This window comes from Mobula hypostoma, chromosome X1 (assembly GCF_963921235.1).
Source record: "Mobula hypostoma chromosome X1, sMobHyp1.1, whole genome shotgun sequence".
NCBI lineage: Eukaryota > Metazoa > Chordata > Chondrichthyes > Myliobatiformes > Myliobatidae > Mobula > Mobula hypostoma.
The window spans coordinates 66031596-66057718 of record NC_086128.1 but is presented as its reverse complement, the minus strand read 5'-3'; the positions used below and the strand labels follow the sequence as shown (position 1 = coordinate 66057718).

General features: G+C 49.3%; 1 protein-coding gene across 1 annotated transcript in view; it reads right to left on the bottom strand.

Moving 5' to 3' along the window:
- Positions 1-26123, bottom strand: part of aclya (ATP citrate lyase a) — a 204334-nt gene that overhangs the window by 6693 nt on the left and 171518 nt on the right. Inside the window, exons 24-27 of the mRNA XM_063038010.1 lie at positions 21861-22011; positions 15824-15967; positions 9306-9419; positions 2858-2940 (exon numbers count right to left, since the gene is read on the bottom strand). Coding sequence (XP_062894080.1) covers positions 2858-2940; positions 9306-9419; positions 15824-15967; positions 21861-22011 — 492 coding nt within the window. The remainder of the gene's footprint in view (positions 1-2857; positions 2941-9305; positions 9420-15823; positions 15968-21860; positions 22012-26123) is intronic.

The following is a 26123-nucleotide window of genomic DNA, read 5'->3' as shown; positions in this document are numbered from 1 at the left end:
CGAGACCCTTCTTCAGGACTGGAATGGCAAGGGGGTGGGGGAATTATCCAGAATAAGGAAGCCGGGGGGCAGGGGATGGAGGCTAGCTGGAAGGTGATAGGCGAAGGCAGGTTGGAGGGGAAGGAATCTGACAGGAGAGTGGACCGTGGGAGAAAGGGAAGGAGGAAGAGCAGCAGGGGGAGATGTTAAGCAAGCTCGAAGAGGGAGCAGTACAGGAGGGGTTGGGGGAGGGAATTTCTTTTCGTACTGGAAGGAGAAATCGATATTCACGCCATCATGTTACAGGCCGAGGCGTCTGGGTGAAAGTATGAGAGGGGCAGTGTTACAGGTAGGTTTTTTTTAAACAGAGAGTAGCGGGTGCATGGGACGCCCGGCCAGGGGTGGTGTCGGAGGGAGATCTTTACTGTCAAAGTACATGTCACCAAAGCAGCACATACACACACACACAAAATGCTGGAGGAGCTCAGCAGGCCAGGCAGCGTCGACGCTAATTAACAAACAGTCGACGTTTCAGACCGAGACCCTGCTTTGGGACCGGAGAGGGAGGGGGAAATAACACCGGGATAAGGAGGAGTGGGGGGGGGGAGGAGAGATAGAAAGTGACAGGTGAAAGCAATACTCCACGCTGGGGGGAAGAACTCAGCAGGCCAGGCAGCACCTGTGGAAAAGAGTAAACACTCGACGTTTCGAAACCGAGACCCTTCTTCGGGGCTGGAGAGGGAGGGGGAAGGCGCCAGAGTGAAAAGATGGAGGGTGGGGGGAAAGAGAAGGGAGGGGGATAGACAGAAGGTGCCGGGTGAAGCCAGGTGGGTCGGAGAGGTAAAGCCAAGGCACTACTGGACGAGGAGCTGTTTGGTCCCACACAAGGCAGCGGTCAAGTGCCACAACCACCCCTCCCTCATCCTCAAACAAAACTAAAGAGCTTAAAGGGTAAGGTGGGCGGGGGGGTGGCACATATACCAGTCTGCATGGGGGGGGGTGGGGAGGAAATTGGCTGGTGGAAGAGGGTCAGAAGCTTTTAAATTCCTGGGTGTTAACACGTTGGATGAGCTGTCCTAGGCCTAGCACGGGAACACAAGGCGCGGCAGAGAAGGGGCCTCTCTGCCCGACATGTCTCTCCCCACCCCAGGGGGGGGGCAAACATCAAAAGATGGCCCCCCAGCTTCTCGCGGGCCTTCCGGCCCTCTGAGGTGCACCCAGCCTGTTTAACCCCAGCCCAATCGCAGGACCATTTACCCGCCAACGCCCGGTGCGTCTCTGGGAACCAGAAGGCGCTCAAACTGGAAGTAGCTCGGAAGAAAGTTGCTCAGGTGATCGATGGTTGGGCCGAGCCGTTCTCCGAGCTCGGCTATCCTGACTTGCCAACGTCTCCTGGCCGACGCGCTGTTCGATTGCGCGGCGTCCCCCACCCCCCGCCACCGAAGGCCTACGCATATCGATCAGCTGATTGGTCATCACCACGGAAACCCGACTGTGATGCGAGGAGGGAGGGAGGGGAGTCTCGTCGCCGGACGCGGTGCACTGTCCGCTGGAGTTTTTGCCCGCACCGGGTGCTCCCAAGTGGGATCGAGGTCTGCGCGTCTGGTTGCAGAGTTGCTCGCGGAATTCCGGGAAGCCTCTAGCATGCTGCGTGCTCCATGAGCTTCACTGATTCCCCTGGCGAATTCGGTCACACCGCTCTACGACCAGTCAGCTGATTGAAAAGTATACAAGGGCCAAGCATTCGGTGGGGAGGAGAACACGACACCACAATCGAACTGCGCGGCCGGCGACATCTCCTCGCGTGGCGATGAAACGCTTGCAAGCAGAGATTGCCCAGATCGGAGAACAACTCCAGCCAACCAACGTACAAACAGCGCCGGGTCACCGAGCACTAACAGCGTCGGGCTAAACCGCCACTGTGGCTCCCAATATTATAAAAAATTGGTTTAACAAATAACGCAGCCTTTAGAAGTATTTAAGTGACTCTGCGACACAGTGGGACATCTGACTACAGAAGTGGTATAAAAACGAAAGCCTTTTTTAAAAAAAAAATCTTTATCTGAACGAGCTGGAAGAACTCAGCAGGTCAGGCAGCATCCGTGGAAACGATCGGTCGACGTTTCAGGCCGGAACCCTTCGTCAGGACTGTCAGGGGACGGGGCAGAGGCCCTATAAAGAAGGTGGGGGGAGGGTGGGAAGGAGAAGGCTGGTAGGTTCCAGGTGAAAAACCAGTAAGGGGAAAGATAAAGGGGTGAGGGAGGGGAAGCAGGGAGGGGATAGGCAGGAAAGGTGAAGAAGGAATAGGGGAAAACACAATGGGTAGTAGAAGGAGGCGGAACCACGAGGGAGGTGGTAGGCAGCTGGGGGAGGGGGCAGAGTGACATAGGGATAGGGGAAGGGAGGGGGAGGGAATTACCGGAAGTTGGAGAATTCTATGTTCATACCAAGAGGCTGGAGACTACCTAGACGGTATATGAGGTGTTGCTCCTCCAACCTGAGTTTAGCCTCATCATAGCAGTATAGGAGGCCATGTATGGACATATCTGAATGGCAATGGGAAGCAGAGTTGAAGTGGGTGGCTACTGGGAGATCCTGTCTGTTATGGCGGACGGAGCGGAGGTGCTCGACGAAGCGGTCCCCCAATCTGCGTCGGGTCTCACCGATGTAGAGGAGGCCGCACCGGGAGCACCGAATGCAATAGATGACCTCAACAGACTCACAAGTGAAGTGTTGTCTCACCTGGAAGGACTGTTTGGGGCCCTGAATGGTGGCAAGAGAGGAGGTGTAGGGACACTTACGCCAGCATTAGCGGAGTATTTTGTGTTTTTGTTTTTATCTGAACGAGATAATTTAACAAAGTCAGAAAAATACCCACCTTGTGAATGCACCACAGTTCCTCAGCAGATCGACCATTGCAACACCAATAAAGCCGTCAACGTTCAGGATGAGATTTGGTTTCTGAAACAAAAGTAGCAGTTACCATTCACCGATGGTCTTAAATTGGGCGTCAACATCCCCGAGCGCCTAACCTGGTCCCAACGTACCGCTGCAGCCATAAATAAGGCAAGACGGCGGCTGTATTTCATTAGGAGTTTGAGGAGGTTTGGTTTGTCAACGGAAGCACTCGAAAGCTTCTACAGACGTGCCGTGTAGAGCATTCTGACGGGCTCCATCGCCGTCTGGTATGGTGGAGCTGCTGCACACACCGAAGGAAGCTGCAGAGAGTTGTAAAATTAGTCAGCTCCATCACGGGCACCAGCCTCCGTAGTATCCAAGATATCGCCAAGGAGCGGTGCCTTATAAAGACGGCGTCCATCATTAACGACCCCCATAACACAGGACATGCCCTCTTCTCATTGCGAGGAAGTACAGGAGCCTGAAGACACACACTCAACGATTCAGGAACAGCTTCTTCCCCTCTGCCATCAGGGAGGAGGTACAGGAGCCTGAAGACACACACTCAGTGATTCAGGAACAGCTTCCTCCCCTCTGCCATCAAGGAGGAGGTACAGGAGCCTGAAGACACACACTCAACGACTCAGGAACAGCTCCTTACCCTCTGCCATCAGGGAGGAGATACAGGAGCCTGAAGACACACACTCAACGATTCAGGAACAGCTTCTTCCCCTCTGCCATCAGGGAGGAGGTACAGGAGCCTGAAGACACACACTCAACGATTCAGGAACAGCTCCTTCCCCTCTGCCATCAGGGAGGAGGTACAGGAGTCTGAAGACACACACTCAACGACTCAGGAACAGCTCCTTCCCCTCTGCCATCAGGGAGGAGGTACAGGAGCCTGAAGACACACACTCAACGATTCAGGAATAGTTTCTTCCCCTCTGCCATCAGGGAGGAGGTACAGGAGCCTGAAGACACACACTCAACGATTCAGGAACAGCTTCTTCCCCTCTGCCATCAGGGAGGAGGTACAGGAGCCTGAAGACACACACTCAACGATTCAGGAATAGTTTCTTCCCCTCTGCCATCAGGGAGGAGGTACAGGAGCCTGAAGACACACACTCAACGATTCAGGAACAGCTTCTTCCCCTCTGCCATCAGGGAGGAGGTACAGGAACCTGAAGACACACACTCAACGATTCAGGAACAGCTTCTTCCCCTCCGCCATCAGGGAGGAGGTACAGGAGTCTGAAGACACACACTCAACGATTCAGGAACAGCTTCTTCCCCTCTGCCATCAGGGAGGAGGTACAGGAGCCTGAAGACACACACTCAGTGATTCAGGAACAGCTCCTTCCCCTCTGCCATCAGGGAGGAGGTACAGGAGCCTGAAGACACACACTCAACGATTCAGGAACAGCTTCTTCCCCTCTGCCATCAGGGAGGAGGTACAGGAGCCTGAAGACACACACTCAACGATTCAGGAACAGCTTCTTCCCCTCTGCCATCAGGGAGGAGGTACAGGAGCCTGAAGACACACACTCAACGATTCAGGAACAGCTTCTTCCCCTCTGCCATCAGGGAGGAGGTACAGGAGTCTGAAGACACACACTCAACGACTCAGGAACAGCTCCTTCCCCTCTGCCATCAGGGAGGAGGTACAGGAGCCTGAAGACACACACTCAACGATTCAGGAATAGTTTCTTCCCCTCTGCCATCAGGGAGGAGGTACAGGAGCCTGAAGACACACACTCAACGATTCAGGAACAGCTTCTTCCCCTCTGCCATCAGGGAGGAGGTACAGGAGCCTGAAGACACACACTCAACGATTCAGGAACAGCTCCTTCCCCTCTGCCATCAGGGAGGAGGTACAGGAGTCTGAAGACACACACTCAACGACTCAGGAACAGCTCCTTCCCCTCTGCCATCAGGGAGGAGGTACAGGAGCCTGAAGACACACACTCAACGATTCAGGAATAGTTTCTTCCCCTCTGCCATCAGGGAGGAGGTACAGGAGCCTGAAGACACACACTCAACGATTCAGGAACAGCTTCTTCCCCTCTGCCATCAGGGAGGAGGTACAGGAGCCTGAAGACACACACTCAACGATTCAGGAATAGTTTCTTCCCCTCTGCCATCAGGGAGGAGGTACAGGAGCCTGAAGACACACACTCAACGATTCAGGAACAGCTTCTTCCCCTCTGCCATCAGGGAGGAGGTACAGGAACCTGAAGACACACACTCAACGATTCAGGAACAGCTTCTTCCCCTCCGCCATCAGGGAGGAGGTACAGGAGTCTGAAGACACACACTCAACGATTCAGGAACAGCTTCTTCCCCTCTGCCATCAGGGAGGAGGTACAGGAGCCTGAAGACACACACTCAGTGATTCAGGAACAGCTCCTTCCCCTCTGCCATCAGGGAGGAGGTACAGGAGCCTGAAGACACACACTCAACGATTCAGGAACAGCTTCTTCCCCTCTGCCATCAGGGAGGAGGTACAGGAGCCTGAAGACACACACTCAACGATTCAGGAACAGCTCCTTCCCCTCTGCCATCAGGGAGGAGGTACAGGAGCCTGAAGACACACACTCAACGATTCAGGAATAGTTTCTTCCCCTCTGCCATCAGGGAGGAGGTACAGGAGCCTGAAGACACACACTCAACGATTCAGGAACAGCTTCTTCCCCTCTGCCATCAGGGAGGAGGTACAGGAGCCTGAAGACACACACTCAACGATTCAGGAATAGTTTCTTCCCCTCTGCCATCAGGGAGGAGGTACAGGAGCCTGAAGACACACACTCAACGATTCAGGAACAGCTTCTTCCCCTCTGCCATCAGGGAGGAGGTACAGGAACCTGAAGACACACACTCAACGATTCAGGAACAGCTTCTTCCCCTCCGCCATCAGGGAGGAGGTACAGGAGCCTGAAGACACACACTCAATGATTCAGGAACAGCTTCTTCCCCTCCGCCATCAGGGAGGAGGTACAGGAGCCTGAAGACACACACTCAACGATTCAGGAACAGCTTCTTCCCCTCTGCCATCAGGGAGGAGGTACAGGAGTCTGAAGACACACACTCAACGATTCAGGAACAGCTCCTTCCCCTCTGCCATCAGGGAGGAGGTACAGGAGCCTGAAGACACACACTCAACGATTCAGGAACAGCTTCTTCCCCTCTGCCATCAAGGAGGAGGTACAGGAGCCTGAAGACACACACTCAACGATTCAGGAACAGCTTCTTCCCCTCCGCCATCAGGGAGGAGGTACAGGAGCCTGAAGACACACACTCAACGATTCAGGAACAGCTTCTTCCCCTCTGCCATCAGGGAGGAGGTACAGGAGTCTGAAGACACACACTCAACGATTCAGGAACAGCTTCTTCCCCTCTGCCATCAGGGAGGAGGTACAGGAGCCTGAAGACACACACTCAACGATTCAGGAACAGCTTCTTCCCCTCTGCCATCAGGGAGGAGGTACAGGAGTCTGAAGACACACACTCAACGATTCAGGAACAGCTTCTTCCCCTCTGCCATCAGGGAGGAGGTACAGGAGTCTGAAGACACACACTCAATGATTCAGGAACAGCTTCTTCCCCTCTGCCATCAGGGAGGAGATACAGGAGTCTGAAGACACACACTCAACGATTCAGGAACAGCTTCTTCCCCTCTGCCATCAGGGAGGAGGTACAGGAGTCTGAAGACACACACTCAATGATTCAGGAACAGCTTCTTCCCCTCTGCCATCAGGGAGGAGGTACAGGAGCCTGAAGACACACACTCAACGATTCAGGAACAGCTTCTTCCCCTCTGCCATCAGGGAGGAGGTACAGGAGTCTGAAGACACACACTCAACGATTCAGGAACAGCTTCTTCCCCTCTGCCATCAGGGAGGAGGTACAGGAGTCTGAAGACACACACTCAATGATTCAGGAACAGCTTCTTCCCCTCCGCCATCAGGGAGGAGGTACAGGAGCCTGAAGACACACACTCAACGATTCAGGAACAGCTTCTTCCCCTCTGCCATCAGGGAGGAGGTACAGGAGTCTGAAGACACACACTCAACGATTCAGGAACAGCTTCTTCCCCTCTGCCATCAGGGAGGAGGTACAGGAGCCTGAAGACACACACTCAACGATTCAGGAACAGCTTCTTCCCCTCTGCCATCAGGGAGGAGGTACAGGAGTCTGAAGACACACACTCAACGATTCAGGAACAGCTTCTTCCCCTCTGCCATCAGGGAGGAGGTACAGGAGTCTGAAGACACACACTCAATGATTCAGGAACAGCTTCTTCCCCTCTGCCATCCGTTTTCTGAACGGACAGTGACGCTACCTCACTATTTTCTTTTGTTCTCTTTTTGCACTATTTACTTAATTTAAATTATAAATACATAAATATATTTTTTTCCCTTCTCGTAACATAATAGTTTTTTTTAATATGTATTGCAATGTACTGCTGCTACAAAACAACAAATTTCATGACATTTGCTGGTGATATTAAGCTTGATTCTGATTTCGTAATTCCCACCTTGCACGACATCTGTCGAGCTCTTGCTCACCTCCGAAGCCCCTTTACATCCTTCCCTGAGATCCCACCTAGTGTTTTTGCTTCCCCCCACCACCCAACTCCCAAAATCAACAGCAGACTTGGAAATATCAGAATCAGAATCAGGTTTATTATCACCAGCATGTGTCATGAAATTTGTTAACTTGGCAGCAGCAGTTCAATGCAATACATAATATAGAACAAAAAAATATAATAAATAAAATACGAATAATAAATAAATCAATTACAGTACACGCATGTTGAATAGATTAAAAATCGTGCAAAAACAGAAATAATGTTTATTAAAAAAGTCAGGCCATGTTAACGGGTTCAATGTCCATTTAGGAATCTAACGGCAGAGGGGAAGAAGCTGTTCCTGAATCGTTGAGTGTGTGTCTTCAGGCTCCTGTACCTCCTCCCTGATGGCAGAGGGGAAGGAGCTGTTTCTGAATGGTTGAATGTGTGTCTTCAGGCTCCTGTACCTCCTCCCTGATGGCAGAGGGGAAGAAGCTGTTCCTGAATCGTTGAGTGTGTGTCTTCAGGCTCCTGTACCTCCTCCCTGATGGCAGAGGGGAAGAAGCTGTTCCTGAATCGTTGAGTGTGTGTCTTCAGGCTCCTGTACCTCCTCCCTGATGGCAGAGGGGAAGAAGCTGTTCCTGAATCGTTGAGTGTGTGTCTTCAGGCTCCTGTACCTCCTCCCTGATGGCAGAGGGGAAGGAGCTGTTTCTGAATGGTTGAATGTGTGTCTTCAGGCTCCTGTACCTCCTCCCTGATGGCAGAGGGGAAGAAGCTGTTCCTGAATCGTTGAGTGTGTGTCTTCAGGCTCCTGTACCTCCTCCCTGATGGCAGAGGGGAAGAAGCTGTTCCTGAATCGTTGAGTGTGTGTCTTCAGGTTTCTGTACCTCCTTCCTGATGGCAGAGGGGAAGAAGCTGTTCCTGAATCACTGAGTGTGTGTCTTCAGGCTCCTGTACCTCCTACCTGATGGTAACAGTGAGAAAAGGGCATGCCCTGGGTGCTGGGGGGTCCTTAACAATGGACGCTGCCTTTCTGAGACACCGCTCCCTGAAGATGTCCTGGGTACTTTGTAGGCTAGTACCCAAGATGGAGCTGACTGAATTTACAACCCTCTGCAGCTCCTTTCGGTCCTGTGCAGTAGTTCTCCCCCCCACCCCCATACCAAACAGCCTGTCAGAATGCTCTCCATGGTACATCTATAGAAGTGTTTGAGTGTATTTGTTGACATACCAAATCTCTTCAAACTCCTAATGAAGTATAGTCGTTGTCTTGCCTTCTTCATAATTGCATCGATATGCCGGGACCACGTTAGGTCCTCAGAGATATGACATTTAGGTCCCTTGACCCAAGTTGTTAACGACAAAGACCATAAACGGCTGAGGTACAGGCATCAACCTTTGGGTTCTGCCTCTAGTCACAACCCGTCGGCCCGCCCAAGGCTCGCTTATCCCCACTCTTTGGGAACCATCAAAATGTAAATCACGGGTCCCAAAAGCACACAGTTTAGCAGCAGAATCATCTGTGAAAGAAGAACTAAGGGTAGTGTTTCGTGAACTGTCCGAAGGATGTCACTGAGGTTTGCTCAGACCCAAAGAGTGGGAGTAAACTGTGTCAAGGACTCTGTGGTTCGATGTCTACTATTCTGTGCGTTTTTCCCTCGTTTTCTTGCTGTCTGCGTGATTTTTTTCCCCTGTTTCTATTGGGCACTGGGGGTTTGATGTATTCTTTGTTTCGTGGTGTTTCAGGGAGACGGATCTCAGGGTCCGGTACCGCGAACACAGTTTGATAACGAACCCACTCCAAATCAACGGCCGGACAGCGCGCCCGCCGGGTTTCTGTGGACCCAGATTAGCTCCTTACCTTGGAGGTAGTGATCTTCTCCACCTCCAGCGCGTAGTCGAGGAGAGGCGTCGCTGGGAAATGCTGCTTCACAAAGTCCTTCAGTATCTGCACTCTCATGTCCGGGTTATTAATCTGCGACCAGGGAAATTTGACTCGTCACCACAGCCCACAACACAACAAATATATAGATATATACACACGCAAAGACACAAAAACAGAATTAACTATAAGACCAGAACTTGATCTGAAGGCAATGGTCAGACCACACTTGAAGTCATCATTATGCGCAGTGTCAATTGACATCATCATTATGTGTCGTGTCATATGAGATCGCGATCATGGTCTTTTCATGACCATGATTGCCCTTGGCAATTTTTTTTTTTTTTACAGAAGTGGTTTGCCCATTACCTTCTTCTGTGCAGTGTCTTTACAAGCAATTATGATTTAGAGATTGTCTGCCCGGCGTCAGTGGTCACATCACCAGGACTTGTGATCTGTACCGGCTGCTCGTACGACCATCCACCACCTGACCCCACGGTTTCACCTGACCCCGATCGGGGGGCTAAGCAGGTGCTACACCTTGCCCAAGGGTGACCTGCAGGCTAGCGGAGGGAAGGAGCGTCTCACACCTCCTCTGGTAGGGACGTATCTCCACCTTAACACCCCAACTCTCGGTGTATTGCAAGCAGATCCAGGTAGCTTATCTTAGGGAGGACGTGCTGGCATTGCAGAGGCTACAGAGGAGGTTCACAAGAATAATTCTAGGAATGAACGGGTTAACGCACGAGGAGCACTTGATGGCCCTGGGTCTGTACTTACTGGAGATTCTAAAGGCTGATTTATACCTGTGCATACCAGCCTACGCAAGTGGGCTACGCTGTTGGGAGCATTTATACTTGTGCGTTGGTGTGTCCGCGTCGCTCTGCAATTCGCGCACACACCTGCCCGCGCAAGGCTTCATGGTCATGGTAGTCTTTCTCGGGATAAACAAGTTTAAAGCGAGCGTCTTTTTCCGTGAAAGCGAAATGCGTCCTCCATAATTTCGGAGGTCTGTAAAGCTTTATGGAAAGCATTGCAGCCAGAGTTCCTTCCCTGCCCTTCAGTCGCCCAATGGGAAGCTATTGCAGCGTAGGAGGAAATGCGACGCTACCAGGCGGACCAATCACAGCTGTTGCAGTCTGCGTTACCGCGACGCGTAGTTACATTTTGGCAGAGGTGCACGTCAGGCTACGGCATGGGGATCCACATAGGCTCTGCGTAGGGTTCGCGGCTAGATACGGCGTCGATTTGACGTAGAAGTATAAATCAGCCTTAAGAATGAGGAGTGGGGGTGGATCTCATTGAAACCTATCGAATTTTGAAAGGTCTAGATAGAGTTGATGTGGAGAGGATGTATATTTAAAGCGGAGATTGGTAGGTTCTTGATTAGTGAGGGTGTCAAGGGGTAGGGGTAAGGCAGGAGAATGGGGTTGAGAAGGATAATAAATCAGCCCTGATGGAACAATGGAGCAAACTCGATGGGCTGAATGGTCGAACTAATATATTATGTCTCAGTAGTCCTGTCCTGAGCCAACATAATTCTGGGATTAACAAAGGAAAGTTGTACTGAAAAGATTACTCTCTAACCCTGCCACCTAAAAGACACCAACCGACTGAACCTCCATAACACTCTTGACTACAGAATTCCAAGGATGCGCCGCCCTCTTTCTCAACTCTGTTCGGAATTACTTTGACACTGGAGATCCATAAGACCACAAGATACAAGAGCAGAATTGGGCCATTTGGTCCATCATGGCTGATCCATCTTCCCTCTCAGCCCCGATCTCCTGCCCTCTCCCCGTATCCCCTCATGCCCTGACCAATCAGAAATCTATCAACCTCTGCCTTAAATACACCCAACGACTTGGCCTCCACAGCCGCCTGCGGCAACAAATTCCACAGATTCACCACTCTCTGGCTAAAGAAATTCCTCCTCATCTCCACTCTAATATGCTGCCTTCTCTATTCTGTGGCTGTGTCATAGAAACATAGAAAACCCACAGCACAATACAGGCCCTTCGGCCCACAAAGCTGTGCTGAACATGTCCCTACCTTAGAAATTACCCAGGGTTACCCATAGCCCTCTATTTTTCTAAGCTCCATGTACCTGTCCAGGAGTCTCTTAAAAGACCCTATCGTATCCACCTCCATCACTGTCGCCGGCAGCTCATTCCACACACTCACCACTCTCTGCGTAAAAAACTTACCCCTGACATCTCCTCTGTACCTACTTCCAAACACCTTAAAACTGTGCCCTCTCGTGCTAGCCATTTCAGCCCTGGGAAAAAGCCTCTGACTATCCACACGATCAGTGCCTCTCATCATCTTATACACCTCTATCAGGTCACCTCTTATCCTCCATCGCTCCAAGGAGAAAAGGCCAAGTTCACTCAACCTATTCTCATAAGGCACGCTCCCCAATCCAGGCAACATCCTTGTAAATCTCCTCTGCACCCTTTCTATGGTTTCCACATCCTTCCTGTAGTGAGGCGACCAGAACTGAGCACAGTACTCCAAGTGGGGTCTGACCAAGGTCCTATGTAGCTGCAACATTACCTCTCGGCTCCTAAACTCAATCCCACGATTGATGAAGGACAATGCACCGTATGCCTTCTTAACCACAAAGTCAACCTGCACAGCAGCTTTGAGTGTCCTATGGACTCAGACCCCAAGATCCCTCTGATCCTCCACACTGCCAAGAGTCTTACCATTAATACTATATTCTGCCATCATATTTTATCCACTAAAATGAACCACCTCACACTACCTGGGTTGAACTCCATCTGCCACTTCTCAGCCCAGTTCTGCATCCTATCAATGTTCCGCTGTGACCGTTGACAGCCCTCCACACTATCCACAACACCCCCAATCTTTGTGTCATCAGCAAAGTTACTAACCCATCCGTCCACTTCCTCATCCAAGTCACAAATCACAAAGAGTAGGGGTCCCAGAACAGATCCCTGAGGCACACCACTGGTCACCGGCCTCCATGCAGAATATGACCTGTCTACAACCACTCTTTGCCTTCTGTGGGCAAGCCAGTTCTGGATCCACAAAGCAATGTCCCCTTGGATCCCATACCTCCTTACTTTCTCAATAAGCCTTGCATGGGGTACCTTATTAAAAGCCTTGCTGAAATCCATATACACTACATATACATTTTTTCTTTTAACCGTGCCCATGGTCTGTTCGTTATCAAATTACGGTATTGCTGGCACTGTTGTAACTATGTTATAATTATGTGGCTTTTGTCAGTTTTTCAGTTTTGGTTTGTCTTGTGTTTCTGTGATATCATTCTGGAGGAACATTGTATCATTTCTTAATGCATGCATTTCTAAATGACAATAAAAGAGGACTGAGTGTCCTCATAATCTAATCTAATCTACTGCTATATCATCAATGTATTTCATCACATCCTCGAAAAATTCAATCAGGCTCGAAAGGCATAACCTGCCTTTGACAAAGCCATGCTGACTATTCCTAATCATATTATGTCTCTCCAAAAGTTCATAAATCCTGCCTCTCAGGATTTATGCCTCCTCCGGTCTTAGATTCCCCCACCATAGGGAACATCTTCTCCACATCAACTCTATCAAGAGCTTTCACCATTCGGTAGGTTTCAATGAGGTCATCCCTCATTCTTCTGAATTCCAGTGAACACAGGCCCAGAGCCATCAAATGCTCTTCATACGACAAGCCTTTCAATGACTGGAATAACTTTCCTGAACCTCCTTTGAACCCTCTCCAGTTTCAGCACATCCGTTCCAAGATGAGGGGCCCAAACCTGCTCACAATACTCCAAGTGAGGCCTCACCAGTGCTTTATAAAGCCTCAACATTACATCCCTGCTTTTACATTCTGCTCTTCTCAAAATAAATGTTGACACTGCATTTTGCCTTCTGCACCACCGATTCAACCTGCAAATTAATCTTCAGGGAATCCTGCACAAGGACTCCAAAGTTACTTTGCGCCTCAGATTTTAACATTTTCTCTCCATTTAGAAAATAGTTCACGATTCTTCTTCTTCAGCCTGAAGTGCATGACCTTACACTTCCCGGCACTCCTGTCCATCTGCCATTTCTTTGTCCGTCGCTGCATCTAGGCACAAGACCAAGGCAAACCACAGGTGGATAGGGTAGTTAAGAAAGCTTATGGGGTGTTAGCTTTCATAAGTCGAGGGATAGAGTTTAAGAGTCGCGATGTAATGATGCAGCTCTATAAAACTCTGGTTAGTCCACACTTGGAGTATTGTGTCCAGTTCTGGTCACCTCACTATAGGAAGGATGTGGAAGCATTGGAAAGGGTACAGAGGAGATTTACCAGGATGCTGCCTGGTTTAGAGAGTATGCATTATGATCAGAGATTAAGGGACTTTACTCTTTGGAGAGGAGGATGAGAGGAGATATAATAGAGGTGTACAAGATAATAAGAGGAATAGATAGAGTGGATAGCCAGCGCCTCTTCCCCAGCGCACAACTGCTCAATACAAGAGGACATGGCTTTAAGGTAAGGGGTGGGAAGTTCAAGGGGGATATTAGAGGAAGGTTTTTTACTCAGAGAGTGGTTGGTGCGTGGAATACACTGCCTGAGTCAGTGGTGGAGGCAGATACACTCGTGAAGTTTAAGAGACTACTAGACAGGTATATGGAGGAATTTAAGGTGGGGGGTTATATGGGAGGCAGGGTTTGAGGGTCGGCACAACATTGTGGGCCGGAGGGCCTGTACTGTGCTGTACTGTTCTATGTTGCTCTATGTTAAACCTGCAATTGTCCTGTCAAATCCCGCGCGAACTTTGAATATTTCAGCTGAACATCGAGAGTGTATGCCCTGCCTGACTTGTCTTGTTACAGGTGGCAACTCTACCTTGCCAGGAGTCAATCCCACAAGCCTTTACTGCTTCCATGTATGCTTTAGTTAGGAGACGGCACCTGCGCACAATACTCCCGATACAGTTCCAACGGGACCCTACGTAATTACAGCATGGAGTCTGTTGTACACAAACTCCTTGCAATAAACTACACACACACACACACACACTTCTGTCTTTCCTCCAAACTCGCCCTGGTTTGGAGGTTTGCGTACCTCAGCGACTGGACTGGAATCAGGGCTTTATGCTTTGGCTCTTGGTAAAGTCACCAAAGAGGCCAAAAAAATGGTCAAATGGTTCACCAGTCCTCCAGGTTTTTTGGGGGGTGGGGGGGGTGGTTCAGGTCAGGGCTAACAACCCTGACTGGTCAATCAAAACTGTTACAGAAACTAGGATTAAATTAGTGACTTTAGAAGCCTGTTCCACTCTGCATCTATATCCTGAGGCCGTGACTCTCCCATCATGGGAAACATCCTTTCCACATCTACTCTGTCTCGGTCTTTCAACGTTGGAAAGGTTTTAATAAGATCCCCCCCTCATCCTTCTAAATTCCAGCGAGTACAGACCCATCAAACGTTCCTCGTTTGGTAACCCTTTCATTCCTGGACTCGTCCTTGTGAACCTCCTCTGGACCCTCTCCAACGCCAGCACATCTTTTCTAAGACGAGGAGCCCAAAACTCAAGGTGAGGCCTCACCAGTGCCTTATAAAGCCTCAGCATCATATCCTTGCTCTTGTATTCTCGACTACTTGAAATGAACGCTAACATGGTATTTGCCTTCCTCACCAATGACTCAACCTGCAAGCTAAACTTTAGGGAGTTCGGCACAAGGACTCCCAAGTCCCTTTGCACCTCAGATTTTTGGATTTTCTCCCTGTTTAGAAAATAGTCAGCATGTTTATTTCTAATACCAAAGTGCACGACCGTGCATTGTGATGACAGAATTGTCCTTTGACCTTTAGCATACAAAATGTCATGTAATATTGGGTGAACAGGCCTTCTTCCTCCAGAGCATGTCTCATTTCATTGAATAGACCACATCTGTATGCACCAGCTTCAGTCTCTCTCCAGTGGCTTTGCTCACAGTTTCCTTACAGGCAGTGGTGAGATTAACCTACTCTTCGATCCAACCCTTCCCTTGTCCATAGCCCCCTATTCTTCTGCTATCTGTGTTCTTCTTAAAATGCCCCTAACGAATCTGGGTCTGACGCCACCCCTGGGCAGCACCTTCCACACACCCACCCCTCTGTGTGTAAAGGACTTACCCCTGACGTCCCGCCCCATACTCTACGCCGATCGCCTTAAAAATTATGCCCCCCACTCCCATTTTCTATCGTGCATTTCCGCCTCGGGAAGAAGTCTATGGCTGTTCATGCGATCTGTACCTCTTATCATCTTGTACTCCTCTATCAAGTCACCCTCACCTTCCTTCGCTCCAAGGAGAAAAGCCCCAGCTTGCTCAGCCTGCCCTCATAATCCAGGCCGCACCCCGGTACGCCCCCTCCCCTCTGCACCCTTTCTGAATCCTCCACGTCCTTCTGGTGATGAGGTGACAGGACGGGCCACAACTCCTCCGGCACCCTGCGCGCGCCCCCCCCCCAGGATTTCTAGCGTCTACGCCAGAACTCACCGACTTCACCCGGTGTCCAATCCCCATGATCAGCCTCCCTTCCTTCTTCATCTTGTTGACAAAGTCCATCGCAATGAGGCTGCTGTCGAAGGCCTTGCTGAACTGCTTGGCCGCCGCGTCCAGCGCGCCTCCGAACCGGTCACCCTGCAGGAGCGGAAACAGATCCAGGTCACGGGTGGCGCATTAGCTCAGGGGGGCGCCTGTCCCTACGCTGGGACTCGGCAGCTTTTCAACTAAATCGTGGGGTGGCCGGGCAGAGATAAGTCTCTACCACAGGAGGCGTTCATTTATTATCAAGGTACACAACTCTGAGATTCTCCTTTTCCAGATAGTCACGAAACCACGAGGAAAAAAAAAAGAACAGCAACACTATTATCACCCCTCCAAAAAACGAGGGCAGGGGCCCCCAAAATACCCCTCTCCCTGCGCAAAAAAAGAACAAACACTCAACATGAACACTGATCCCGCGCCCCCCCCCGCCCCCGGTGAATGAAACACGGAAAGAACATCGGGCTCCAATTACTCCCTCTTCCTGCACAAAGAAACCCACAGAAAAAACACAAGAACATCGGCCCACCCCAATCCCCTTCCCACCCCCACAAAAAAAATCTGAAAGAACAGGCAAAAAGCACAGAATATAAAAAAAACTATAGGACTGATAAAAAAAAGTCCACAGATCACAGTCCAAATTCATATGCAAAATGTAGAAAACCTCGATAACATCCTCCTCCTCTCCGCTAGCCTGTAGGTCACCCTTTGGTTGAGACGGTGCAAGGCTTTTGAAAAGGAAGCTCGGGACCTTCTGGTACTTTTGGGCGGGCTGCAACCACAACGACCTTCCAGGCATTGGGCAAATGCCAATAAAGAGAAGCGAGGTGCAAGTGGAGTGGCCATTGTTGGAGTGGATAGTCTTAGAGCGGTCAGGCTTTGGCGAGAACGGACGGACGCTCTGAGTAAGTTTCCAGAAAGTTTTCTCTTTCTTTGTCTATGGGTGAACAGTCAGTGCATTGAGAAAGGGTCCAGAGTTAGTGGCTCACTCTTTGTGTGAGATGTAGGGAGTCTGGGAGACCCCCAGTCTCCCTGATAACTGCATCTGCAGCTCCTTAGAGACCGCCTTAAGGGAACTGGCTCTGCAGCTCGATGCCCTTTGGCTCATACGGGAGGACGAGGAGGTGATAGGTTGGAGCTACAGGGAGGGAGTCACCCCTAACGTTGCAGGAAAAAGGTAGCTGGGTGACGGTCAGGAGAGGGAAAGGGGTCAGGCAGCCAGTGCAGAGCACCCCCTGTGGCTGACAACCTCAATAACCGTTTTGGATACTGTCGGGGGGTCTACAAGGGGGAAGCCACAGTGATGGAATCTCTTACTCAGAGTCTGCCTCTGTGGCTCAGAAGGGCGGAGTGGGGATGAGAAGAGAAGTGCAAAGGATTCCATAGTTAGAGGAGACAGCCCTCTTCAGGTCATGCCACAGCACCTCAATTGGGTTAAGGTTTGGGCATTTGAAAACATGATTTTTATTTTCTTTTTAAACCATCCAGTTGTTTATTTACTCTTCTTTCAGATCATTGTATTGTTGCATCATCAACTTCTATTAAGCTTCCCGGATATCCTCCTGTAAAATGTCCTGATCCGATTTTGAATTCATTGTTGCCTCAATGATTGCAAGCCCTCCAGGCCCTGAGGGCAGCAAAGCAGCCCCAAACCATGATGCTCTTTTCGCCGTGCTTCACGGTTGGGGTGAGGTTTTGGTGTTTGATGTGCAGTGCCCCTTTCCCCTCCAAACACAGCATTTCTGCAAAAAGTTCAACTTCTTTTCCCATCCGTCCACAGAGCATTGTGGAACATCCACGTGGTCTTTTGCAAACTCGAGACATGCAGCAATTTTTGATTCAGAGAGCACCGTGGTGTCCTTCCGTGAACACCATTCCATAGAAACCATAGAAACTACAGCACAGAAACAGGTCTTTTGGCCCTTCTTGGCTGTGCCGAACCATTTTCTGCCTAGTCCCACTGACCTGCACATGGACCATATCCCTCCATACATCTCCCATCCATGTATCTGTCCAATTTATTCTTAAATGTGAAAAAAGAACCTGCATTTACCACCTCGTCTGGCAGCTCATTCCATACTCCCACCACTCTCTGTGTGAAGTAGCCCCCCCTAATGTTCCCTTTAAACTTTCCCCCCCTCACCCTTAACCCATGTCCTCTGGTTTTTTTCTCCCCTTGCCTCAGTGGAAAAAGCCTGCTTGTATTCACTCTATCTATACCCATCATAATTTTATATACCTCTATCAAATCTCCCCTCATTCTTCTACGCTCCAGGGAATAAAGTCCTAACCTATTCAACCTTTCTCTGTAACTGAGTTTCTCAAGTCCCGGCAACATCCTTGTAAACCTTCTCTGCACTCTTTCAACTTTATTTATATCCTTCCTGTAATTTGGTGACCAAAACTGAACACAATACTCCAGATTCGGCCTCACCAATGCCTTATACAACCTCATCATAACATTCCAGCTCTTATACACAATACTTCGATTAATAAAGGCCAATGTACCAAAAGCTCTCTTTACGACCCTATCTACCTGTGACGCTACTTTTAGGGAATTTTGTATCTGTATTCCCAGATCCCTCTGTTCCACTGCACTCCTCAGTGCCTTACCATTAACCCTGTATGTTTTACCTTGGTTTGTCCTTCCAACGTGCAATACCTCACACTTGTGTGTATTAAACTCCATCTGCCATTTTTCAGCCCATTTTTCCAGCTGGTCCAAGTCCCTCTGCAGGCTCTGAAAACCTTCCTCACTGTCTACTACACCTCCAATCTTTGTATCATCAGCAAATTTGCTGATCCATTCTTGTTCAGTGTTTTTCTTAAGAGCGGACACGTGGACAGAGTGCTTACCAAGTTCTAGAGATTACTGCAGATCTTTTGCTGTTACCCTTGGGTTCTTTTTCACCTCCTTCACCACTGCACATTGTGCTCTTGGTGTGATCTTTGCAGGGTGCCCACTCCTGGGGAGAGTAGCAACAGTTCTCAGTTTCCTCCATTTGTAGACGATTTCTCGTACTGTGGACTGATGAACACTCAGGTCTTTAGAAATGTTTCTGTAGAGTTTTCCAGCTTCATGCTTCTCTACAGTTCTTCTTCTGGAGTCCTCTAAAAGTTGTTTTGATCGAGGCATGGTGCACATAAACAGATCTTTGGAGGAGATCAGGCCACATCTACAACCCACAGCTCCAATCTCATCTCATTGATTGGAACACCCGACTCCAAATAACTTTCGTATGTAAGAGGGTTTCGTCTTTTATGTTACTGCGTAGGCCAATTAAAATGGCTTCTTTGTTATGTTAAACGCTGAGAGAGTTCTTGCGCTAGCAGCTTGTTTTGGGTTAGACTGCGATAAGAAGATGTTACGAACCAATTGGGATAGTTGTTATGTTTTTGGTGTATCTGAAGATATTGCATGCGCGGGGTTTTGGGGCAGAAGGCGGGAGAGAGAGAGAGAGACAGAGGATGGACCAGGTGCGTGAGTCCGCTAACGGGGGTCGGACCCCGAGCGGGGCGTTCGGCGAGGAGAGGAGACGGAGACGGGCTCGTGTGGAGCGTCTGGTCGACCACCGTTGTTGGTCCCAGGCAGCCAGTCGAGGTGGTCCGAGGGGTCGCAGGGTGAAGAAGAAGGGTCCTGAGCTCCAACTGTTTGTGCACGAAGAGATTGAACTTTGATAAGTGTGGCGCCTCTTATTTTCCTTTTATATTTTATTCTCTATTAATTATATAGCTCCAGTAATATCTATAAACTGTAAATCATTTAATCGTATCTGGTGTATTGTCTGTTATTTGGGCGGGGTGGGGTACATCACACAGCATCCACACAAACTATTACCCAGTTTGGCGGGGCCGAGGGCTGTTTCCCTAGACGACAGCGAGCCGAGCGACCCTGAGGCTGGCCGGGGGGGGGGGGGCTACATGTAGAAGGCATTACCCCAGAGGTTCACACACTTCTTTGAACCTAGACTGTGATTGCTCAAATGGCGTACTCAGTATTAATGAGAAGTACTATTGTTTCTTCTCCATGGATTGTCACCTTGTCGCGGTGGAGAGGCTCGCGTGGTCCTGAGATCCCGAGAGCGATGCCGTCTGGAGCTATGCTCCTGGTAGGGTCACCCATGGCGGTAAGGTCGAGGGTGAGGTCCCTGACAAAGAACAATCCAACCAAGACCTCAACGGTGGAACAGGCGGACGAAGTTACTTCGAACTCAACGGCTGTGAAGGCGGATGAAGGCTGCAACAAATCCATCAGCTCCAATCGTCGTGGTTTCCGTGCCATTGGAATCAGTAGGTTGATTTGTGAAGTATCGTGTGCTTCTTGGAGTGCAACATCAAGTACACGTTAAACCAATACACGCACAGGTGTCTTCACTCTGTACAGAACGAAGACCATCATCCTCGACCTTGAGGGATAGCCACGATGAATATTGTTTGTATGTTATTAGTTTACGCAGATTGTGTTTGTCTATGATTGTGACTTAGATGAAGATCAGACCACACTATTTGAGTAATTAATACAGAAAAACAGGTAATTGCAAAGGGTTCACAAACTTTCTCCCAACTGTATATCATCAGCCACTCATTGTGGCAGCAACTCAATGTGTAAAAGCATGCAGACATGGACAAGAGGTTCAGTTGTTGTTCAGACCAAACATCAGACTGGGGAAGAAATGTGATCCAAGTGACTATGACCATGGAATGATTGTCGGTGCCAGACGGGGTGGTTTGAGTACCTCGGAAACTGCTGAATCTTCCGGAATTTTCACGCACAACAGTCTCCAGAGCAGGGGTTCCCGACCTCTCCTGATGTCACGGACCAACGCCATTAAGCATGGGGTCCGTGGAACCCGTTTTCTGGAGTTTACAGAGAAAGGTGTGGCAAAACCAAAACCTTCCAGTGAGCAGCAGCTCTGCGTTAACGAGAGCGGTCAGAGGAGAATAGGCAGCGTTACATACCTCAAGGAGATCTTGTGAGAATGATGTAATGGTCTTTTGGAGGTCACCTGATGTAATTTTCCCGCCGATGTGAGGTCACGTGATGACATGTTCACCACGGGTATATAAGGGAAGACTTCAGATGACGCAGTTAGTTTTAGTTTTCCAGCTGGAACGTTGATGTGTCTCCGTTTCTGTTGCGTATTTGTTTTTATGACGCAGTTTCATTTTTAAAACGGAGTGTTACGTTCTGTTGCAAGGTACAATAGTGCTGGATTGGCAATTTCTGCTAGATGTGTTGATGTACCTTTTTCCAGTAGTATTGGAGAGTGAAGACTTTATCGAAGTACAGGACCTGAAGGATTAAGAGAAGTCGGGAGTGTTCGGCAATTTAATAATTGAGTTGAAGAAGCAGCCACCTGCATTAAGGATAACTCTTGCCAAAAGAGCAAGGAGTTCATGCGGGATTTGCTCTCTAGAAGAATTTAAGGTCAGTTGTTTTAAGCCGTTTATTTCCTTCATCATGAATCCTGTGGACAGAACCAGCAGGGAAGTCGCGTCTATGAAGAAATCCTTCTCCAGAGAAGTCTCTCCCAATTGAACGTATAAATCTGTTGGACTTTCGAATTTACCATTTTAAGAACTGTTTTCGCATTTAACGCTTTAAGAACCAGTAGCGAGTGACGATTTGTTGAATGGCCGCATAGCAGTTAATTTCTGGTTAAGGTTTTCGTTTGGTCTGTCTTTATCCGTGTTTAATAAATGCTTGGTTGTTTTGGTTGTCTCGATTGATATTCATTGTTGCCGGTTACGTAACAGCAGTTATTTGAAAAATGACAGAGCAGGTGTCGCTCAGTACAGCAGCTCGGACACATGCCAACACTGAGCTTTCTCTGTCCACCTTACGACTTTACTATTCGGACAGACCTAGGTCCTGTACCAACTAGTTTAAAAAAAAAATCAGAAAAGCAAAGAACGACAAAGGCACGCGGGTTAAAACCTCGGCGCAGCGCGCGCCCGTGCTGGTTCGAGTTAATACTAAGTGACTCACGATGGTCAGAAGGCCGGACGTGAGGCTGGAGATCAGGTCCTTCCCTGCCCGGGCGCACACGATGGTGTTGTGAGCCCCGGAGACGGCTGGCCCGTGGTCTGCCGTCACCATCAGGCACATCTCGATGAACTGACAGGCGTGCTTCGGCAACCTTGAAGGAGAGGCAAGGCAAGATTAGTACCCCACACGGGCAAGGAGCAAAAAAAAAAGAACAGCGGAAGTTTTTTGTGTGATGCATGGCTCTGGGGTTGAACACCAAATGGGGTTTTTTTCCCCTCACTTTTTCTTGCTTAGTAGGGTCTTTTTTTCTTTTTTTTGTCACCAAAACTTTTTCAATCTTTAAAACAATGTTTTTTTTTGAGACATTGTAAGAGTTGCCTACTTCGATGTACACTTGTTAATTTTGGATAATAATAATAAAAAGATTTGAAAAGCAAGAAAGAAGGAAAAAAAAAGAACAGCTATTGGATGAAGTTATTTTGCGTTTGTAATGCCCTTAAAACCAGCAGATCTAAGCTGGAGGAACACAGCAGGTTAGGCAGTATCTACACAGAGGACTAAGCAGTCACCATTTTGGGCAGAGACCTTTCTTCATTCTCCTGATGAAGGGCTTGATACGTTGACTGCTCATTCCTCTCCATAGATGTTGCCTGACCTGCTGAGATCACCAAAACAAAGGAGCTGGTTGTGGACGACAGGAGGAGTGCTGACGGGCTAACCCCTATTGACATCAACGGATCTGGGGTTGAGAGGGGGAACAGCTGTGAGTTCCTTGGCACCCACATCACTGGGGATCTCACGTGGTCTGTACATACTGGCTGTGTGGTGTAAAAGGCACAACAAGTGCCTCTTTCACCTTAGGGGGTTGAGGAAATTTGATCTTGGCCCCAAAATCCTAAGAACTTTCTACAGTGGCACAATTGAGAGCATCCTGACTGGCTGCATCACTGCCTGGTATGGGAACTGTACCTCCCTCAATTACAGGATTCTGCAGAGAGTGGTGTGGACAGCCCAGCGCATCTGTAGATGTGAACTTCCCACTACTTAGGACATTTTACAAAGACATCCACTCTATCTGTGTCCTCTAGTCCTAGACTACCCAACTACAGGAAACATCCTCTCCACATCCACTTTATCTGTGCCCTCTGGTCCTAGACTCCCCCAGTAAAGGGAACATCCTCTCCACATCCACTCTATCTGTGTCCTCTGGTCCTAGACTCCCCCCACTATAGGAAACATCCTCTCCACATCCACTGTATCTGTGTCCTCTGGTCCTAGACTCCCCCACTATAGGAAACATCCTCTCCACATCCACTGTATCTGTGTCCTCTGGTCCTAGACTCCCCCCACTATAGGAAACATCCTCTCCACATCCACTCTATCTGTGTCCTCTGGTCCTAGACTCCCCAACTACAGGAAACATCCTCTCCACATCCACTCTATCTGTGCCCTCTGGTCATAGACTCCCCCACTATAGGAAACATCCTCTCCACATCCACTTTATCTGTGCCCTCTGGTCCTAGACTCCCCCAGTAAAGGGAACATCCTCTCCACATCCACTCTATCTGTGCCCTCTGGTCCTAGACTCCCCTACCATAGGAAACATCCTCTCCACATCCACTCTATCTGTGTCCTCCGGTCCTAGACTCCCCCACTATAGGAAACATCCTCTCCACATCCACTCTACCATTTCAGTGTTCGAGAGGTTTCGAGGAGGTAAGGGAAGGAACCATCAGGAAGCAGTAATCTATTTCAGCCTAGGGAAACGTGGGGCCACTTGGCGTACCTCGTCTGCCGGCTGCAGTCCCTTGTCAACACCTGTCCTGTTTGTAACCTCACTAATGAAATGATGCAGGCCTTGTTTTTAAAACGGAGAGACTGATATCTATTTTGAGCTCCTGTTGTCAAAAAGTGTGTCATATCCTACTGAGTATGTCCTGCTGGGTGGAACGGCCATATTGTGCTCCTATTTCTTATGTTACATAGTGAAATTTAATCCTTCACTCTCCCCCTTTTCGTTCCTCGAATCTTCCACGCAGCACCTTTGGACAAGGAGGGGGAGAAAATAACCGCAGTTTTATTTCCTTAGCGTCCCCAATAAAAGAGGGGTTTACCCTTCACTGCCTGCATTAGAGGGCACGTTTTATCACGGGAGGGTGGAGAAGAGGCTTACGAGGATGCTGCTTGGATTAATTAGAGGGCAGGTGCTGTACCTAGAGGGTGCGGGAGGTTCACTAGGATTCTGCCTGGAATAGCGGGCACGTTGGACAAACTTGGGTTGTTTTCCCCGGAGAGGCGGAGGCTGAGGAGAGATCTTGACACACGGAGGCACAGAGAGAGTGGACAGAGAGCATCTCTCCCCCACCGCCCCCTCCCCAAGGGTTGAAACGTCTAGTACCAGAGGGCATGCTTTTAAGGTGAGAGGGGCTAATTTCAAAGGGGATGTAAGGGGCAAGTTTTTTTTTATATTACACCGAGAGTGGTGGATGCCTGGAATGTGTAGCAAGGGGAGGTTAGGAAGGTTCAATCGTTAGGCATTAATATCGAAGTAGTGAAATGGATTCAGCAACACTTTCAGTAGGCTGGATGAACTCAGCAGGTCAGGCAGCATCAGTTAGAAACGGTGAGTCAACGTTTCGGGCTGGAACCCTTCGTCAGCACTGAAGAATGAAAGATGGGGAAGGATTTGAAGAATGCTTGTAGCTTCAGTGGCTGGATGGGAGACGCCAGAGAGTAGTGGTGGATAACCGTGTGTCAGATTGGAGGACGGTGTCTAGTGGTGTGCCTCAGGGATCTGTACTGGGTCCAATGTTGTTTGTCATATATATTAATGATCTGGATGATGGGGTGGTAAATTGGATTAGTAGGTATGCAGATGGAACTAAGATAGGTGGCGTTGTGGATAATGAAGTAGGTTTTCAAAGCTTGCAGAGAGATTTAGGCCAGTTGGAAGAGTGGGCTGAAAGATGGCAGATGAAGTTTAATGCTGATAAATGTGAGGTGCTACATTTTGGTAGGACTAATCAAAATAGGACATACATGGTAAATGGTAGGGCATTGAAGAATGCAGTAGAACAGAGGGGTCTAGGAATAATGGTGCATAGTTCCCTGAAGGTGGAATGTCATGTGGATAGGGTGGTGAAGAAAGCTTTTGGTATGCTGGCCTTTATAAATCAGAGCATTGAGTATAGGAGTTGGGATGTAATGTTGAAATTCTATAAGGCATTGGTGAGGCCAAATTTGGAGTATTGTGTACAGTTCTGGTCACTGAATTATAGGAAAGATGTCAATAAAATTGAGAGAGTACAGAGGAGATTTACTAAAATGTTGCCTGGGTTTCATCTCAGGAGAAAGGTTGAACAAGTTGTGTCTTTATTCTTTGGAGCGTAGAAGGTTGAGGGGGGATTTGATAGAGGCATTTGAAATTATGAGGGGGATTGATAGAGTTGACGTGGATAGGCTTTTTCCATTGAGAGTGGGGGAGATTCAAACAAGAGGACATGAGTTGAGTGTTAAAGGGCAAAAGTTTAGGGGTAACTTCTTTACTCAGAGAGTGGTAGCTGTGTGGAACGAGCTTCCAGCAGAAGTGGTTGAGGCAGGTTCGATGTTGTCATTTAAAGTTAAATTGGATAGATATATGGACAGGATAGGAATGGACTGAGTATGGGCCGAGTGCAGGTCGGTGGGACGAGGTGAGAGTAGTAGTTCGGCACGGACTAGGAGGGCCGAGATGGCCTGTTTCCGTGCTGTAATTGTTCTATGGTTATATGGGTGGTGGTAGAGGCAGATACATTAGGGACGTTTCAGGGGCATTTCAGTAGACACAGGGGTGAGAGGAAAGTTTAGATACAGCGCAGTACGGGCACTTCCAGCCTTTCGAGCCGCGCCGCCCAACAACCCCCCACATCTAACCCAGGCCTAACCGCGGGACAATTTATGACGGCCAATCAACCTACCAAGCCGGTACGTCTTGGGAACGCGGGAGGAAACCGCAGCACCCGGAGGAAAAGCCCGCGCCCGGTCAGCGGGGAGAGCGTACAAACTCCTTCCGTTCACAGGAAGGGCGCGCGGACCTCGTGGAGGCGGACGAGATTAGTTCAGCTAGCCGCCTGACGACCCGTTTCCGCGGACCAAATTCGCCCAGAGTCACCAGGGCGAGGTCAGCCCACGGTCTTACTGAATGGCGGAGGCAGGCTCGATGGGCCAGGTGGCCGACTCCTGCTCCCATTCCTCCCGCTCCCATTCCTCCCGCTCTTCACTGGT